Source organism: Apteryx mantelli, chromosome 7 (genome assembly GCF_036417845.1).
Source record: "Apteryx mantelli isolate bAptMan1 chromosome 7, bAptMan1.hap1, whole genome shotgun sequence".
Classification (NCBI taxonomy): domain Eukaryota; kingdom Metazoa; phylum Chordata; class Aves; order Apterygiformes; family Apterygidae; genus Apteryx; species Apteryx mantelli.
This window is the reverse complement of record NC_089984.1, coordinates 40175719-40194293: the sequence shown is the minus strand read 5'-3', so window position 1 is coordinate 40194293 and position 18575 is coordinate 40175719. Positions and strand designations below refer to the sequence as shown.

Genomic DNA, 18575 nt, shown 5'->3' with positions numbered 1-18575 from the left:
AGCTGGAACACTAATCGACATCCATATGATGAGCATTCAATGGAAACATAGTAAAAAGCAATTCAGCAAGATTACACTAGCTTGCACCTTTCATGTTAGAAAGTGTTGCAGCCCTTAAGTGCTTGGCACCAACATATCTTGGGAGGCTCTCAGGTATTTGTGATTTACCATAGTGACTGAAGAAATAAAACATAATAGTTGGGTGTTCAGTCATGTAAAGTGTCAGTACACACATGGTCTGACTGTGCTAGCACCTGTTGTGCAAGTGATCCCAGGCGAGTCAAGGCAGGTACTGGAGTCAGCGGATACAGGGACTCCCCAGCTTGTCATAAGCTGCCTGAAACAGCACTGAAATACACTGGCAGGAGAAGAAACACTGTCAGGGATCTGAATTTAGAAGACTTCTTGCTGTAATTGCAAAGAATACAACTTTCTCTTTTAAAAATAATACACTGCCAGTTACCCAGTTGACGAGTTGCATGAAGAAGCAATAAAATTAGACAGCACCCAAAAAAAGAGCATGTTCAGGAACGAGAATCACTGAAACTACTTGTAAACCTTGAATTAATTCTCTGAGATATGTATTTGAACAAGGACAAAGCAAGAGCTGCTTAGCCTCTTGGGTGTTCATGAGTATTATGCAGTAATTTATAATTTTGTTGATTGTTTTCACCTTGACAGTAAAAAAAAAAAAAAAAAATTCCCTACCTATGCTTAATTATTCCTATAATCGGAATATGTAAGTGTCAATATTCATGTTACAGTAATACCCAATATCCTAGTCAAAAATCAGTTCCTATCTTATGTTCACCAGCATTCAAGCTGCGAATAAAACAGAGCCTGTTTTAAAAAGCTTAAGGCCAGCACTGCAAAAGTTACAGATATCTGAAATATAACAGTATACAATCTGTGATCCACAGTTTGAGAACTTCTGCAGTAGGCAAACAGAATTTCAGGCATTGGTTAAGTCATAATCAAAACAAAATGATAAGGAAAACATAATAACAGGGAAGACAGACAATCTTGGATTGCCTATATGACATATTAGAGCCAGCCATGCTAGAAAAAGCAGATGCACAAGAGCACAAATACCAGCATATACTATGAAGTGGAAGTGGTTTGGTTTATGATGATAAAAATGAGCACATCAAGACACCCCTTCAAGCAGATGTGCCATTCAGAGACAAAACATTTTGTAAGAAGAGGCAAAATAAATCACTCACAAGAAGTACTGTTGAATTCTTTTAATAACACTAGGAAAATATCATAGTATTAAAATTCTGCATGGGATTTTGAAAGGATTATTTTTGTTTGGGATTTGTGTTTATAAACCTTTTTTTTTCTTTTAAACCAACTACTCCTTTACAATGGTATTTCCAGTTAAAACACAGCTAACCTATAAATACCTGAATACCACAACACACATTGTGTGTGTGGGTTTTGTTTAAATCTCAGCTGAAATAATGGTAAATCTATCCAACGCAGGGAAGCAAATGTTGACTTGTTAAGCGGGGAAAGATGTAATAGCCAGTAAAGAATACATTGCATACATAATACAGAAGGAAAAATTATCATCTGGAGTATGTGAAATTACACTAATTTTGCACCTTAAACCTATTAGAAGTTACTCTGTTGGCCAATACTAATCCACTGAACAAGCAGAACGTTGGTCAGAAGTCTAACATTTCCTGTACCAGCACAGAGAGAATGTAAGCAGTCCAATGCTGTTAAAAGAAAACATGAAATCCAGCTCATGTTTCTGGTTAGGGATCAATTTCTTCAGGAACTACTGTTAACATAACATCTTCGTTGCCCCTGCGTACAACCAAGTTCAAAGTACTGTCCTTTTTAATAATGTCACTGACATCACTGGCTGAAGTTATCGACTGTCCATTGATGCTTATAATCACATCATTGTCCTTCAGGCCACCACTGAAAATACAAAGAAGCAATGTATTATTATAATTGCCACTTTATCATCTTTACAATATTACTAGAGAGATCACTGAATTTTTCCTTTTTCCCCATTCAACGGCATCGGCACAGAGACACAGCAGGCATGCAAACAGCAATTACAATTTATGTACCAGGGCACATTAGAATACAACACAAAATCTCAGAAATCAGACTGAGGTACAAGGATGATGAATCTCATATTACACTGTCTGCAAAGGAATTTGCTACTTTTGCAGTAAGGATCCTAGATGCTAATTCAGTATAAGAGATGGAGGCATATTTTCCTTTTAGAATAACTGAGACAAGGTACTTCTATTTCAGAGAAGAAAACTTCCAAGCCTTTATTCATGTATACGTAGTAAAGCAATTTGAGAAGCACTATGCGTTAATACATCAGGAATTTCAGTCCCGGATCTGTGCTGATATATATTTAATATGCCTTACTGCTCTCCTTATTGGCAGCCTCTTCGCCTTGCCTACATATTTGAAAGTTAAGCAAAATGACAATCTAGCTCAGCCACCAGAAATGCAGGTGTCCCCTTTCCCCTCTTCCAGCTGCCTATAGCACTTCAAATCCCTTGTTGTAACCTGAGTGCCATATGCAAACTCCAAACCAAACCCTCCCGTTGCAAACGTTTTTGCACCCCAAAACAGGACACCACAGAAAGGGAGCGGAGCACAGCAAGGCACTGCAGCTTGACACGGCCAGACGGAGGCTCTGCTCTGCCCCAGGCTGTGGGTCCCTCACAGAGAACTAGGTGAGACTGCCACCGAGACTGAGAAAAGGGGTGTTGAGGGATACCGTCGACCATAACGTCTTGCCCAGCCTTGCACAACGATCTGGCTCCAAGTTATGGAAATATTAACCAAGTAACCAAATCAGACATGATTCAGCTCTTCAGCATAACCCTTTTTACAAAACCACAGAGTAGTCATAGGCCTCTTCTGCCCACAGAAAATGCCTTATGTGAGTACCTATCTCAACCAGGATGACTCGGCCAATGTTTTTAGCCAGCTAACAAATCTGGTTGTCTACCTAAGTCTTGATTTTCAACATGTTCATGAGAGAAACCATTTTGGATTATCTCAGTCTCATACAAAGGCAGCTTAACAGAGATCTCCTGTCAACTCAAATCTAGCACAAGCTGCTGCAGCAGAACTCCTCTGACTGTCCATCCAGCACATCTACACAAAACATACTGTGTTTCCTTGGTAGCAGACCGAGGAAATCTATATAACAGGACTAAGAGTCAGGGAGATGGAGCAAATGTGAATGGCATTTGAATTGCCAGGTCAGCCATCAAACTAACTATTCTGATTTGAGTTTGCTTTCAAGTTATAGAAACGTTACCTCACATTTCTTCTCTCTAATTTCTTCTTTCTCTCTGTTAAGTATTGTCATTACCGCAATATAGTAATGTTTTTTTCTGTGATTTCAACATGCGAAGGCAGTAAGTTCAGGCCCACACGTGCTTCACAACAGAGCAAACTATGTTATTCCTGCACTAACTGAAAAGTAATTCCCCATCACAGACATACACCAGTATTCTAGATGAACAATGTTGCTAACAAGAGTTATCTACAAAAGGCAGCAATATTTTAGAAAACAAACTTGACAGTTAATGCTGTATATTTTACAGCGTCATCCAAACTGCAACACAAAGGACTCACCGAACCATCCTCTCCCTTTCTCTCTAGGAGATGATAAAAATGCAGCTCCAGAAATCCAAGCTGTTTCCTGCGTACATGCCTTTGATACTACATATGCTTCTTTGTTGCCACAAAGATTTACTCTTTTCTTATATAATGCCTAGTTTCAGAAAATGAGTAGAGTTTCCTATTTCCTACCCTGGATTACTGAGTGATTTCATATTAACCAAATTCTGAAAGTGTCACCAGCAAGAACTAGACAGACCAGTTCCAGTGACCAAAGATCAGATGCCTTATTTCAGCAAGGCATCTTGTGAAGTATGGTACCAATTAGCATTTGAGGTTCTCAGCAAATATTGAATAATAATATAAAGGAAACATCAGTTCACCAAAACCAAGAGCTTTTCCCAGTAATGTGTCTCCTGATAAAGCTCTCTCAGGGAAGAATGTCTCGTGCCAAGACAGAATTTCCCTTCAGACAGACACACACCAGGACAGCTGATGGGTCTGCAGTTAGAGAAGACTGAAACACTTGGTCTTGGCTTACTACCGCTAATTTAGCGCTAGCATTGGTAGAAGTACAATGGATGTCTAGGAAGCAATCAGCGAGAAAATGAAAATTGAGTTTACACACCCACTGAATGCTTGCCCTCTTAATCAGGAACTCTGACAGGGTTTCACTGCAATACTCTGATACGTTTGTAATATTGCCCATCAGGGACTGAACTAAAACCACAGACTGATTTCAAGCAGATGACCTAATAGCTATCAGATGGTCATAATTAGGTTAATTTAGCAAAATCAAGATAATCAATTAAGCATGAAATGTTCTCTATTATTACTTGTTCAAGTCAGAGGCAGTGGTTTTAAGAAAAAAGCACTTTAACTTACACTTCAGCTGGTGTTTCTGGAATTACTTCAATAACGTAGGCCCCAGAGACAACATCAGGGAAGTCTTTATGGCGATCCTTCAGCTCTTTAGCTTTACTGGAAAATAAAGTAACATTAATAAAAAACATTTTGTCAAGGGAAGTAAAACCACATTTTTACTTAACTTAGTTAACATTTACTTGCTGAGGTATTTTAGTCATGTTGATATGACACCTCAAATTTCAGATTAACCATTAAAAGTATTTCAAGAATTACTACACTTTTTGTAGCCATACAACTTTTTAAACACCTTTTTCTTGTAATGACAGTCATTTCAATACATACAGAAGATCAGAAGTAAAACAAAACATTTAAAAATTTGGTCATTAGTTTAGAACTAGAAGATTCTCAACATCTTAAATAGTATCTCAAGTTTTGAATGCCTTGTTTCATTTCTGATGTTAAGGAATAGTCAACTGTCAAGCACAGCACAACCACCCATTTGCTGGGTGACAAAGGCAAAGTAGTAAACTCGCATCTATTATGGCCCAACACAGACAGAACATATTTGGACCACTCTTAGTAAAGTAACAGGGCATCTAGAAACATCTGCACATGTACAAACTTCTAGTTATTTCTAAAGGACTAAATATTACCTGCTCAGACGAGTTCTATCTGGCTGGAGTTTGAGTAACCAAGCCCACAAAAAAGCTTTATTTTACATTAAGTAAATTTTAAATCAAAAGAATTAGGTATAAATGAAAAAATGTATGTAGCTGCTGTCATTCTTGAAGGCATGACTGTCCTGTTTCCTCTCTGACCTTCATGACAGCACAGAACAGATGGCGACAACAGCAGTGTAGCCCCAAGAAAAATTAACAACTACTCAATATTCTCTTATGAAGTCTTAAGGTGGGGGGGGAGCCATGGAATTGTTTAAAAAATAAGTCAGACAAGAGCTTGCAGAAGAGTTCAACCATGTAACAGATACAGAGCAAAAGGTGGCACAAATTGGCTGAAAGTTGTCACCAGAACCTACAGTGAGGCACATACTGTTGGTTCATCTTTTTAGTCATTTACAAAGATCATTAATTTGATCCAAACGCGCGATGTGATCACACTTAAGATTTAGAAGAATTACCACTTCTACTTACCTAGGAGTAAGAGACATCATTCGTATGCCAATGTATTTCTTTTTGGTTATAGCTTTTCCTATAAAAAGGGGGAAAAAAGTCTTGACCAAGTGCTCTTACCAAAAAGACAGAGCCTCAGACTATTGACTTTGTTGTATTATTATTTTTAGATTTATCTTTCAAAACAGTGAAGTACAGTACCTTTAGCTTGTCTGTCATGAGATTCAGTTAAGAACTTTTTGATTTTGTCAGATGGAATAGCAAATGAGATCCCAGCTGTGACTTTTAATGTGTTAATTCCAATGACTTCACCATCCTGGAGAAACAGGAAATTTTTAATAGCAAATGTGAAATGTCTTGAAGAAAAAAGGATGATTTCTACCACACAATCACAAAGACAAATTCACACAACACATTTTGTAGCTGGTTTTCAATTTTCTAAATTCAATTCATTACTATGAGGTTAAACCAAAATGATTTGTCAATAGTCTAAATTGTCTGGATCATCTACGGTATAAAAAGTACTCCACAGTTTTGGAAAACTGATGTGGATACTCATATTCACACCAAGATAACCAAAGTCAGAATTTGGCAGCTCTTCAGCTTGTAACAGTATAGCAGCATATTCCACAGTGAATTTCAGTCTGTTTATTTCAGCAAGGCATCTTGTGAAGTATGGTACCAATTAGCATTTGAGGTTCTCAGCAAATATTGAATAATAATATAAAGGAAACATCAGTTCACCAAAACCAAGAGCTTTTCCCAGTAATGTGTCTCCTGACAAAGCTCTCTCAGGGAAGAATGTCTCGTGCCAAGACAGAATTTCCCTTCAGACAGACACACACCAGGACAGCAGACGGGTCTGCAGTTAGAGAAGACTGAAACACTTGGTCTAAGACAGACAGATCTTCGCAAGGTAGGAGCAAAACTTCTCTCTTGCTCTCCTACAGGAACTGACTGCTGGGACACTGGAGGGTATGCACAAGCAAACAGCTTACTACTGCTAATTTAGCATGCAGGGTTTACAGCTCCCATACATCTCACCCAGATGAGCCTTACCATTATATCACTGACTCTGTTTCATTAAATATTGAAATATTTATGAATTTCAAAATAACTTTGTACTGAAAAATGTCTATGGCAGGACCAAGAAAGAAGATAAGAAATAAATCAGTCTCCTATATCCCAAAGAACAGCCACTGGAGCTTGTTATGACTACTCCAGTGTGTGGACAAGTGGGAAAGGGCAGCAAGCAAGAATATTAAATGTGTTTTTTTTCCACTGATAAAAGTCCTCTGGTATTGCCTGATGTGGCATTAGAACATTTCTGAAATCTCAAGAGGAAATAGTTTCCTTCCCTGATCTATCCAAGATACAAAACTTACTGGACTTTGGTCCCAACTATAAATTTTAAAATGCAGGTTATTTGTGCTGAAATTCTACAGTGAATTGAGCGAAAAAAATTGCTAAATCTGCAAGGCAGGAACTTTGCTTAGCTCTTTCTTCCAGTTTGTATTGTCCCTTGTTGAGGAAGACTGCCTCTCGTCTACAAGATCCCATAAGCCCCTATCCAAGGGGTCTTACACTACAGTCCAGTCTCAAAACCTCCTTCAGTTGTTCTCTCTTGAGCTTATTCACAACTGTTCTAAGGTCATCTACTATCTACAGTGCCAGCAAATGAACTCTAATATCCTGATAAAAGTGTGGGTTTTCCTACCCCACCAGAGTGGATCAAAATAAAGGGATATATCAAATTCTGAATCCTAAACTGAGCTTCAGGATGCAAAAAAATTTGCAGCTACACAGTATACAGTGAATATAACTTAAAATCTGCCTCAAATTTAAAATGTACCTTTTACATTTTGCAAGGCACGGGTGAACAATTTGGGCATTACACTTGCTCAAAACTATGCAAACTGTAAACACTTTAAATACTGAAATCCAAGCATATCCTGTGATTAGCCAGCACAAATATAGACAAGTGATTAGTAAGAACCACGTGAATTTTGTGTAATCAGCCAAATATCGAAAGCTCTGATTCACATTTTTGGCAATTTTTTTACTAACAAGAAAAATAAGTAATAAGGTTTACACTAAGCAAACAAAGAAACTCTTACCAGATTTACTAAGGGTCCTCCAGAGTTCCCATACTGAAAATAAACATATGGCAAGAACATGTTTTAATATCTACCTCCTTTAATTCATGGCAAGCAAAACTTAAAAGAAAATTTTGAAACAGTTGTTGTAATTTTTCATTGTTTATTAAATATGTGCAATAGAATGCCCTTTAAAAATCCAGAGCTATTCCCCTCTTAACATCAGCTCTTTTTAGCTGAGCTTTGCAAACTTTTAGTTCTCTTCTCTTGCCAGAGTAACTTAAGAAAGCCAAGATTTTTTATTTTGTTTTAACAGTACCACACTAGACTCTTAAAAGATTTTAGGACAGCTCTGGGAGTTGTTAGTGAAAATTTCTTACGGGGTATAAGTACAAAATAAGTATAAGTACAAAAGCTATTGTTTTGCCTTAATAAAGGAACAAACTTGTATTTTTTAACTAAGTTTTTCTTCTTTTTAGAAAGCATAACGGATTCTGAAAAGATATGTAGTCACCAGAGAATACTGCCTCCTCCCTTGTAATTTATAAGGATTTTCAAGTGAAGGCAGATATTGGCGTGGTTCCTTTGGGGACTTTTTAATAACAATCAAGCACTGCTGCACTGCAGATGTCCATCTTCATATGGATGAAAGAAAAGCCAACTATGTTCCCTGTTCTTTAGAACGATATTATTGGTGACATTTTTGAAGCAACTAGTCATGAAATCTAAGAGCTTAACAGGACAAGGCTCAGAGCGGGACCTACATTGATGATGGCATCTGTCTGAATATAGTCCATGTCAGAGTTGCGGAGCCCCAGCTCCTTTCCTCCACGCTGAGTGGTACTAACAATCCCAGTGGTCACTGTGTTTTGAAGCGAAAATGGACTTCCAATCGCAACCACAAATTCTCCTGGCCTCAAGTCTGCAGACTGACCAAGCAGAAGGACTGGCAATTTACCCTATAAACAAAACAAAGCAAAAAGAAAAAAACCAAACAAGTGTTATAAAGACATTACTGTACAAGTAGAATGAATTCTACACAAGCATGATTTCATTAATAGAGCAGAGAAGAAAAAAAAGAAAAGCTTTTTTCCCTTGGGGATTTTGCTTGCTCTTTTTTCTTTGGGTATTTCGTGTGGCTATGTACAGAAACAGCATCTCAGTGCACTTCTGATCTAGGGAGTGTGCTTTTTAAGACTGTAACAGTGCTTTTTCCACAACAGGTACCCATTAAATCAAAAACAATTAAAGACTAAAAGAATATTTATGCACTGCTGTACAAAGCAAACATGACATGATACCAGGATTGAGTTGTTTCCAACAGTTTCTTGAAATAATTGGCCAACAGCTGTTGATGTAAAAATAATGCACTGCTTAACAGTGAACACTAAAGAGTCATGAAAACAACCAAAGTGTATCAAACAAACATATGCATAGTTAAAAGCATTTCATATTCTCATAAGACACCAGTTAACATGTTTCATCTTACATACTCTTCAATGGAATATATCTTTTAAATAACTATATTGTCTCTTATACCCACTGATGTCTTTTTCTGAAGATGTTAGGCTTTAAGGAGTTTATGGTATTTTTCTATTATGACAGTAGGGAATACCATTATAGTCTCCCTCAAGATCGTATCTCTAAGCAGTGTTAACTAGCACACTGCTGAAGATACTCCCACTAAGTCAGAAAACATTCCTAAAATCCAACATCTGTGAAGATCACTGGAATTCCTGGTAATTAAATTGGAAAAAAAAAAAACAGTGAAAGTCGGAATTGCACTCCTGTACCAATGTAATGGATCAAGGAAAATGAGTATGGTCCTTCCCAGACACCTTAGATCTGGAGAGGAACTGAACTGGATGGATAACTGATGAATCAAAGAGCACCAGCAACCCCACAGAGCAATCAAAAAAAATGGCAGGGAAGTCCTCAAGGTCTCCTGCTCAGCAAAGTAATTAAGAAGGGCATTCTGAAACAGACATTATTTCAAATTAATACTTTGCCTTTATTTAGCATCTGCCTGTAAAATATTTACTGGGTTTCATTTTTTCTTTGCTTCACGTTTTTAAGAAAAATGTCTACCCTTTCAGTGACATTACACATTTTTTAATCCTTCTAAGTTTAACATGGTTCCTGCGTGATCCCGACACTTTACAGGTATTTAATCAGGTCACTCAACTGTCTCCATTACTATCAATGGAGTAGGACATGTATGAAGTCAGGCTTCAACATAAGCATTTGCAGGATAAGAAACTAAGTTACTGAAACCTAAATCAAAACAGAAGTCGCACAAGGTATATAACTTGCTTGGTAATCCTAACTTTAAGATAGGTTTCCTCCAGGCTCACTCCACTTCAAAATTCTTTCCTTTGCTCAGCAAACATGGCCCCAAAGGAAAAATGCATTAGTCTAAACTTTCCAAACAGACCAGTGATTATAGACCTATGGATAACTTAAACCGATTTTCAAGGACTGGGTAACATAAACACTTTCTTAAAACACAGAGTTCCTTCAAGGCATCCTTGAGCCATGTGCCTAAAAACAGCAGTACAGATTAGTTTAACACCCCCTCTTGCAATTTATTCCTCTCCGGAAATTTGTAAAGATGACTTCTTCATAACATATCTGTCCCAAAACACATGAAGATTTATATGTCTATACTTGATGGGATCATAAAGAAATACTGGATACTTGTGTATATAAGAAACAACATAGTATTTAGTATACATTGATTATTTGTACATGTTCCCAATTTACTGATAATTCTGCTTGGGTATCAGTGAAAGCTGAATGATTATTAAATTTTGGCAAAAAGAGAAAATATTACATGTGCTTAAACTGGAAATCAAGAGCTAGCTCTTTACTGGTATTTTGTCATCAGCAACTTGAAAGCCTGTATTGATAAATCACCCTTAGGGACAGAAATCCACTAATATAAACTAAGCTAAATGTGTATCACTTAGTATTTTTCACCTACAGTTTTATTTCACACATCCTAGGAAATATTCAATGCCTTTAAGTAGAAAATAGAAGACAGCAGTGCTGTCACTACACGCTGTAGTAAAGACAGAAGTTACAGTTCTAATATTTAACAAGCCTGATTCCAGCGTACCCTTTTATCCAACTCTGTTCTACCAGCAATATTTTACTCAGCTTCACATACTGTTTCAATAAAACTGATTGCCAAACCCTTCAGACAGGATAAGATGCTCTATGGAAATATCATCTCTCCATCTCAGGACGGCAAGAAAATTAACCAAATGCTGGCTAAACATAATCAGTTGGATGAGCAACAAAATAGGCAATACAGTAAAAAGAAAAACTTGTCCCTAATTATCTTTCAGAGGAAAGCTTTCAGAAGCAGCAATAGCCTGTTATTAACAATGATTATCTGTGGTCTGTATCGGTGCCACAAACTTAGATAAATCTGACTAAGGCTGTAGCTGAACTCTATTGGGGGTGGGAGCTCAACAGCAATACCAGTGCTGCCCGTCTTGTTTGCAATGCAGCAAATAAGCAGCAACAGCCCAAGTCGATATTGCTGAGGAGTTTGTTGAACAGCCTCAAAGCCAAGGGAGCTTCAGTACACCAGGAAAGAGGCAGTTATGATGAGCTATGCTGGGAAGCACACAGTATATGCAACACAAACAACTCCATATGGGTGCTGTTTGGATAGAGGGAGGACCCTGGCTCTTCCTCCTCCCTCCAGATGCTATTAAGTTTACGTAGGAGCACATGTTTTCAAGACATGGTTGCTCAAGAAGCATCCCCCTTTCTGGCACTGTTTTTCCCCTTCCAAAGAAAAAAGATAGCTTTTATTTGTATACCAGTCCACTGCAGACAGATACTTTATAGAGAAAGAGGACATTTTATCAGTAAATGAAACAGATTACAGTAACAATAAAAAAATAAAAACCACACAGAATAGGCTATCTTTTCTGTTGTAAATAGAGAAAAAAGACTGGCTGAATACAAAGTTAGCAAGATTTATACAATGTTACTGAGATGCAAAAACAGTCACAAAGCCAAAATTGCATTTGGCAGCAGAAAGAAAAAACATGAACAAAATCTGACTAATACAATTATTTTTGATTGTGCTGAGTGTTCAAGCCTGTGCCTATACTAGTTCGACTTCAGTTCAAAGTCTGACACTGTACGGATTGGCTGTGGGTCATCTGTGTGATTCAACATGCCTTCTGGAAAGAGGCTAACCTTTCGTTCGCTCGGAACAAAAATCAATTGCAAAAAATCTCCTCGCTCAGCACATATTATGAAACATAGCTTTGGAAAACGTGTTCTCTATGCAGTATGTTTCTAGAAGAGATATAGCCTTATCTAAAAATACACTAGCTCAAGATAACTACAAATGTAACTAATGCATTTGATTTGCTGTATTCTGTTTACCCAGATAATAAATTTTTACCTGTTATAGAGCAGATGACCCACACAGGTATCTTTGCACACTTCAAGAACAAGAAGGATACTGAGCAAACTTCAGAGAGCCACAGGCCTTAGGAGCTTGTGTTGTAAGTGAAAAGCAATGAGATTTGTGAACTTTTTAAAATGTTATTTCTTATTCAAAATTTCTCAGTGTGTTGCAGAACACACTAACAGTAATAAATATAAACACTCTCATTAATGCCTCTAAAAGTAAATGCCACGAAGAGTTGGTTATGATGAATATATGCATTGTAGTGGCTTTACCTTTTGTTTTTTTCTAAAACAAAAGGAAATAAAACCTTAAAAAAACTCTGTCTCACCCACAACTAAACTTTCTATTATCAAAAACTTCAACAAGTATTTATTTAAATTGTAGGGGGAGGTTTAAAGTGCAATTATGGCAAAAACAATCAAAATCCTTTGGCATCATGAGAATCAAGTGATAAGCATGTCCTTTTGCAAGTCGCAAGAGGAGTGCTGGGAATACAAGGCATGTATTTATAGCGGTGGCTGTAACCAAACCGTTACCAGTGCCCTCTCACACTTCCACTAGCGAGCTCTTGCCTGGAATTTTAAGACAGTCATCGTAAACCAAGGTTAAATGTCTGAGTCTAGGACCCTTAACTACACTTAATAGACATTTTTTTCCCCTCAATTTTTACATAACCTCTGATGGTCATAAGGGTGCTGTAACAACTGTTAGAACTCGTGATTCTCTTAACTATAGATTTGCCCCAACAGTTAATTAAAATCCCAGGCATACTAATATGCCTGGCAGCATAATGAACAGGCAGCCAGAAACACCCAACATGTAAGCCCAGCTTTCCCAATGACTCACTGTATGACCTTGAGCAACACAACTTTTTTCCCCTCCATTTCTCCTTTTATTAACTCTCACGCTTCTGCCGGGATCCGTGTTTACTCAATAAAACAAATCTGCAAGCATGCATTCTGCAAGTATACTGAAATACAACTAAACACGCAAACCATAAGTGGCACATGACTCACTGTTTACACTCCGTCAGAGAAGGAGCCATTAATTAGTGTTAATATTTTAAGCGTTTCTCATCCCAAAGCGCTTCACACATTTTTATATATGGATTTGACTCAACAAACCCTGGGCAAACACAACTCCCACAAAATGGAGAGCAGCACACCACAACATGAAACGGCCTTATCCAACAATAAAACGCAGCTATCACGTGGATGGAGCGCGGCAGCTCAGCATGGGAGTTCAGGACAAGTACTGAAGAACAACATACTCAGCAGAGCCTTGACAAATGGCATCAGCTCTGAAACTAAGGGAAGAGGCAGAATGTAATCACCATAGTCAGAGTACGGCTGGTGACAGAGTGAAATTAGTAATGTGAAGTGACAGACAAACACGAACAGTAGGTATTTCAGCTGGAATTTTTTCATCCATGAAATACATGCATCTGTCTGTTATGTTGGCATTGAAAGCAAGTAAATCCCTTCTCCGCTCCATAACCTGCTTAACTGGTGGAAGGAAGATCATGAATTTGCAGAAAGCAGTTTGGAGTTCAGCAAACTGAAGAAGAGGAGACGAATGTTTTGAATTCAATTTGTGTTAAATAGGGCCACATTTCCTTTGTGCTCTTCTATTTTTAGGTGGAAAAGAAACAGATGTTTGTATGCTATGCTAATTCAGCTGTAAGTAATTCTGGCAAAATACATAACTTTCTTGGGAACTGCATTTCTATTCTCATTAATGAACCTGTTTAACTTTCAGAATGTTATGGCAAAATGAAAACATAGTCCAAAAGCATAAAAAATGTATAGTATCATCTACAATCTAGAAACTGTTTGACAAAATGCCAAAGAAAATGAAAAAAAAAAACAAAACCAAACTGAATGTATTACGAGTCTGCGAAAGAATTTCATCTATAGTTAGAAAAACAAAACTGAGTCTCCATATCCAAACATAGAGCATGGGAAGCTTGCGGGAGAAAAAAAAAGTAGAAATGTTGTTTCACTATGTCACTGGGATTTAAATTGCCTGGCAAAATACTGGTATTCTCCCTCAAAATAAAAGATTTAGAAAATGCAGTAACAATATAAATGTATCCAGCTATGTTTCTTCAGTCTCCTCTGTAAAGCAAGCAAACCACGCTGCACAAACTTCTGGTTTCACCGTTCAGGGGGAAAAGCCCTACCGTGGGTCACGAACACGGTAACGCGCTCTGCACTCACGACGGGCACTGGGACATTGGCACGTCCAGCCGAAGGGATTCCTGTTTTCCCCTCGCAGAACCGAACCATGAGCTACGACAAAGAAATCAAGCTCCCGTCAAGGCGAGAGAGGGGCACAGCTCGGACAACCTCAGGAACAGGGCTGCAATGCCCGGAGCCCCGATGCCGGCAGAGCCCCCGGGGCCAGGGAGCGTTGGCTCGCAGCGGGAGCAGCGCGGGGCCCTCGCACCCTCCCGCCCCGCCGCAGCACAGGCCGCCGGGAGCTCATGACGGCAGGAGACCACTGCTGCCTGAACGGGCCAGCGAACGGGAGTTTACACGCAACCTTTTGACCGGCCGTTTCATTTCCGGGAGCCCTGACGGCTTCTGGAGCTAACATGAGGGCTTCCTCGTGGTAGACTCCTGAGAGGAAGCAACGTAATACCCAGCGTTAGATTTCAAAGCAAATCAGCATTTTAGAAAAGCCACTTACATCTGGAATGCAAGTAGTTTGTTTTTTCAACATACTGGCTACTAAAATATTGATACATAAACAGGAACGTTTGCTTTCCTGCTTCCTCCGGTTTGTACACACAGGGGAAAAAAAAGCAAATCCCCTCTGACCGCAGAGATACAGACACGGCATTGCCTCACAAAACCACCAGGGGAAGGAGGGCAGAAGGCCCTGTGGATTTTAAAGTGTCAGACTAAGTGGCCATTAGTTAGACGCCAGGCGGGAGGGGAAGAGTTGAAGTATCACCACGAACTCAAGATCTATCACGAACTCACTACCTCTTCATCCCTGAGGCCATAGCCCACCTGGGATACAGGAGCAAGTAACCCACCATACGAAGGAGCACAAACCTCCTGCATTTCCTTGGCATGCTTCCCATAACACAGGTGCTATTTCAGAGTCCGCGGCAAGCGTCTCGTGGTTGGTTTGTAAGCAGTGGAGGAAGAAGATGCACCTCAGAAAAAACACCCAGGGACCCGTTCACAGCACTCCCTTCCGCACTGGCTGCCAAACCATAGGCAACTGCTACAGAGATCATTTTGGCAGCGCAGAGTCAAATTCTGAAGGACGAAAAGGGTCTCTAGGTAAAAACCACCTCCACTGCCACTGCTTCTGGCTTCCAGCTTGGATCTGGGTGAGGGCCCGAGGCTCTTTTGTAACTCATAGCTATTTCACCTCAGCTCAGTGTGGCAAGTCTTATACTCAGAGAATGCTTTATGAGAATCTGATTTTGTCTGCGCTCCATTAAGCCTCCCACTGTACATTAGACCATCTTCAAAGTTTCCTTCCCCCTTCTGGTGTTTATAAACAGCTGCATCACACTTAGTTCTCCTTTAACAACATTTGTCTTAAGATGCATTTTATAACCAAGCTCTGCTAGCTCAAAATCATCTGCTTGCTTTGGAGTGTCATATAACATTTTTTGATGGGTTTTATTCTCATTGCAGTATCGTGTGTGCAATACAGGATGGATTAGTTCACCAGCCTCTGCCTATGCTGCCAGAGTCCAAATTTTTCTAGGAAAGTTTTACAGATTTTGGATGTTCATATCCAAATTGTCTGCAACTGTGCTGTTTCCTTCTATTATTGCTGTTTCCTTGAAGCTGTTTACATTTAGAACCATCTTCCTCAGTCCTCTAGGATTATATAGCCTTTGAGTTTCTGAGGGCTGAATCCAATTTTACTGCTCACTTTTAAAACTTCAGCATTCTGTAGTATTTAAATACGAATGCAAGAAATACAGTTTTTCTCTTTTCTAGACTGTAAAAATGACCATACTTTAAGGTCATACCATACTTTTAGAACAATCCCTCCCCAAAATTTCTGTTTCTCATTGACTTTAATATGTTTTTCCTCTGAGAAGAATTTAATCAGGGAAAGCAATTCATCTCTACTGGTGCCTAGAGTTTACCATCCTATTTCATTTCCTATTCCACTCAGCAAAGCCAAATTAGTTCAAGTAATGTCTTTGGCCAGATGTGTACAATTTAAAGAAAAATAGCATGCATGCTGCTGTGAAATCTTAAGTGTTTTAAGGATACCAGCTGACAGCCTAAACTCGTACTTCAAACCCTCCTCTGTCTGTTCCTAACCACAGACATATTTTTTGTCCTTCAGATCCTGCCTTAACAGGCCACAGCAAAATAGAAGGAAAGAAAAAAAGCGTTCTACATCTTTGATGTCATCTACAAGTAACTTATTTAAAAGGAAGAACTTCACCTCTTACTTTTGACAAAATTCTTAGGGATGGTTTGCATGCCAGACCTAGATTTTTAAAGGGTCATCTGTACTGCCCCATCAACTTCTTTAGTCATTAAAAAAGTTTAAATTTAAACAAATCATTACCTCTGTAATTTCAAAAAGCCTTTTACGAATATGAATGGTTGAAAGGCATTTCAGTACAAAAAGCAAGTTCAAACACTGAACCTGGCTGGATATATGAAAATGTTCCATGAAAGTTCAAACTGAAAATCAACTTCTCAGTTGACTGCGTTTCACACTTCCATTTCCACTTTTTGCTAATGTGCAAGTTTTATCTTTCTAATTCTCCAAGTGCAAAGCATCATGTATATTGTGCAGAGCCATGCTTCAGGCCTCATTCTGGATGGGGATTTTCAAGTGCTATGTGTTACTTGAACACGCAGTACTTAATAGTTAGCTGGGAAAGCATGCTGCCATTGCAGAAAAACAAACAAAAAACTCACAAAAAGCAACACAAAAAAGTTCTCCCTAAGTCTCAAAGTTTTCCTGAAATGCAAAGGGCAGGGGTTGATGGGGAATACACATGATGTAGTAAGTTGTACAACCAACAGGACACTTAACAAAGATATGTAAGACCCAAGTTTATATCCATAGTCTACCTAATTTAGAGCAGAGATATGAAACAATCTCCTACAACAGGAGAAAAGGAGAAATCCTACAGATGGACGTGCAAAGCTGACATTCCATGAGGAAGAAAGCGGCACTTCCTCGCTTCATCCTGGCGAAGAGCTCAGCCTCTAGGCACTAAGACACTTCCCTAAAGTTTCATTAAAAACAGGCCTTTTTTCTCATAGGCAACTGAGTTTTAGGAATCAATTCCCCCTCGCGCACATGAAAAACATAGCTGAAAGCTATATATATAGCTCAGATATATATATATAGCTCAGATAGCTGTAAGACAGAGAATGTTGCCTGCTTTAAAGAATTTGCAACTATCTATAGTTCTGTCTATCTGTACCTAGAATTTGCAACTACAATCAACTCTGTTGCAATGCTCAATTTGAAACATGCACTATATTGGCCAGTTTCAGCAATCAAGACATCTCAAGCCAAAACACCTTCTTGTATCCTGTGTCAATAAGTGGTACACAAAGAATTATGAATGTCTGAATAATTGATTTTAAAGAGGTAAAAGCTGCTTCATGTTAGATCAACAAATCATATACTTTGTTCCCCAATTGAACAATGTAAGATGATAATAACTTGGAATGACAAACACTTGCAAATGACCAGCTGGCAAGCCACTTGTGAAAGGGGGTCACAAATATGTTAAAAAAATTAAAGTGATGGAAGAAGATGATGACAAACATTTAATTACACAGCTATGATTTTTAAAAAGAACAATATCTGTCATCTTGCAATATATAACAAGAATTACTGTTTCATGTGCTATGGAACTATTTTATGCCATATATTTCTTTTCACTTTTCCAAAATTATTTTACCTCTCAGGTAACACAGACTAGCATATATGTTAATCTGGCATTTCCCTGATTACTGACATCAGTGAATCATCAGTTCAAGCTCTGTTTAACAGTGGCCTCTGCTATAGGCAACTAAACTGGGTGCATCTTCTTTTTTACCAAGCTGCTTCCACAGTCCTTCAGGTTCTCCCTTCCCACAGGCAGCTCACAAAGCTGGAAAAGCTAGAAAGAAATGTTCTGACCGGTGCTCTGCAGAAGCTTCCAGGGTCTTCTCCGTCTGCACAAGTGAGGTCTGTTTTTTAAACATCCTCATGCTCACTCATTAGGCCTTCCAGTGCCAGGGAAATTTAGGAACCATTTATTTAGGGTACCATATAACAACAAACTGCTCCCTCCCTGAGTCCTCAAAGCAGTCTGCCACATCAGTGCGGTGTCTCATATCTCTCTTCGACTTGCTACCTTCTCTCTCCTCTCAAGCTAGCTTTCCTATCACCCTCTAAGACCTGTCCTTCTCACCACCATTTTCTGCTCTACTT

The 18575-nt window shown here is 38.8% G+C and overlaps 1 protein-coding gene across 1 annotated transcript in view; it reads right to left on the bottom strand.

The window, feature by feature from the left end:
* Positions 1-1229: 1229 nt before the first annotated feature.
* The window catches only part of HTRA1 (HtrA serine peptidase 1), a 38117-nt gene continuing 20771 nt past the window's right edge, over positions 1230-18575 (bottom strand). Inside the window, exons 4-9 of the mRNA XM_067299565.1 lie at positions 8470-8664; positions 7727-7759; positions 5811-5925; positions 5631-5688; positions 4498-4593; positions 1230-1932 (exon numbers count right to left, since the gene is read on the bottom strand). Coding sequence (XP_067155666.1) covers positions 1764-1932; positions 4498-4593; positions 5631-5688; positions 5811-5925; positions 7727-7759; positions 8470-8664 — 666 coding nt within the window. The 3' untranslated portion in view covers positions 1230-1763. The remainder of the gene's footprint in view (positions 1933-4497; positions 4594-5630; positions 5689-5810; positions 5926-7726; positions 7760-8469; positions 8665-18575) is intronic.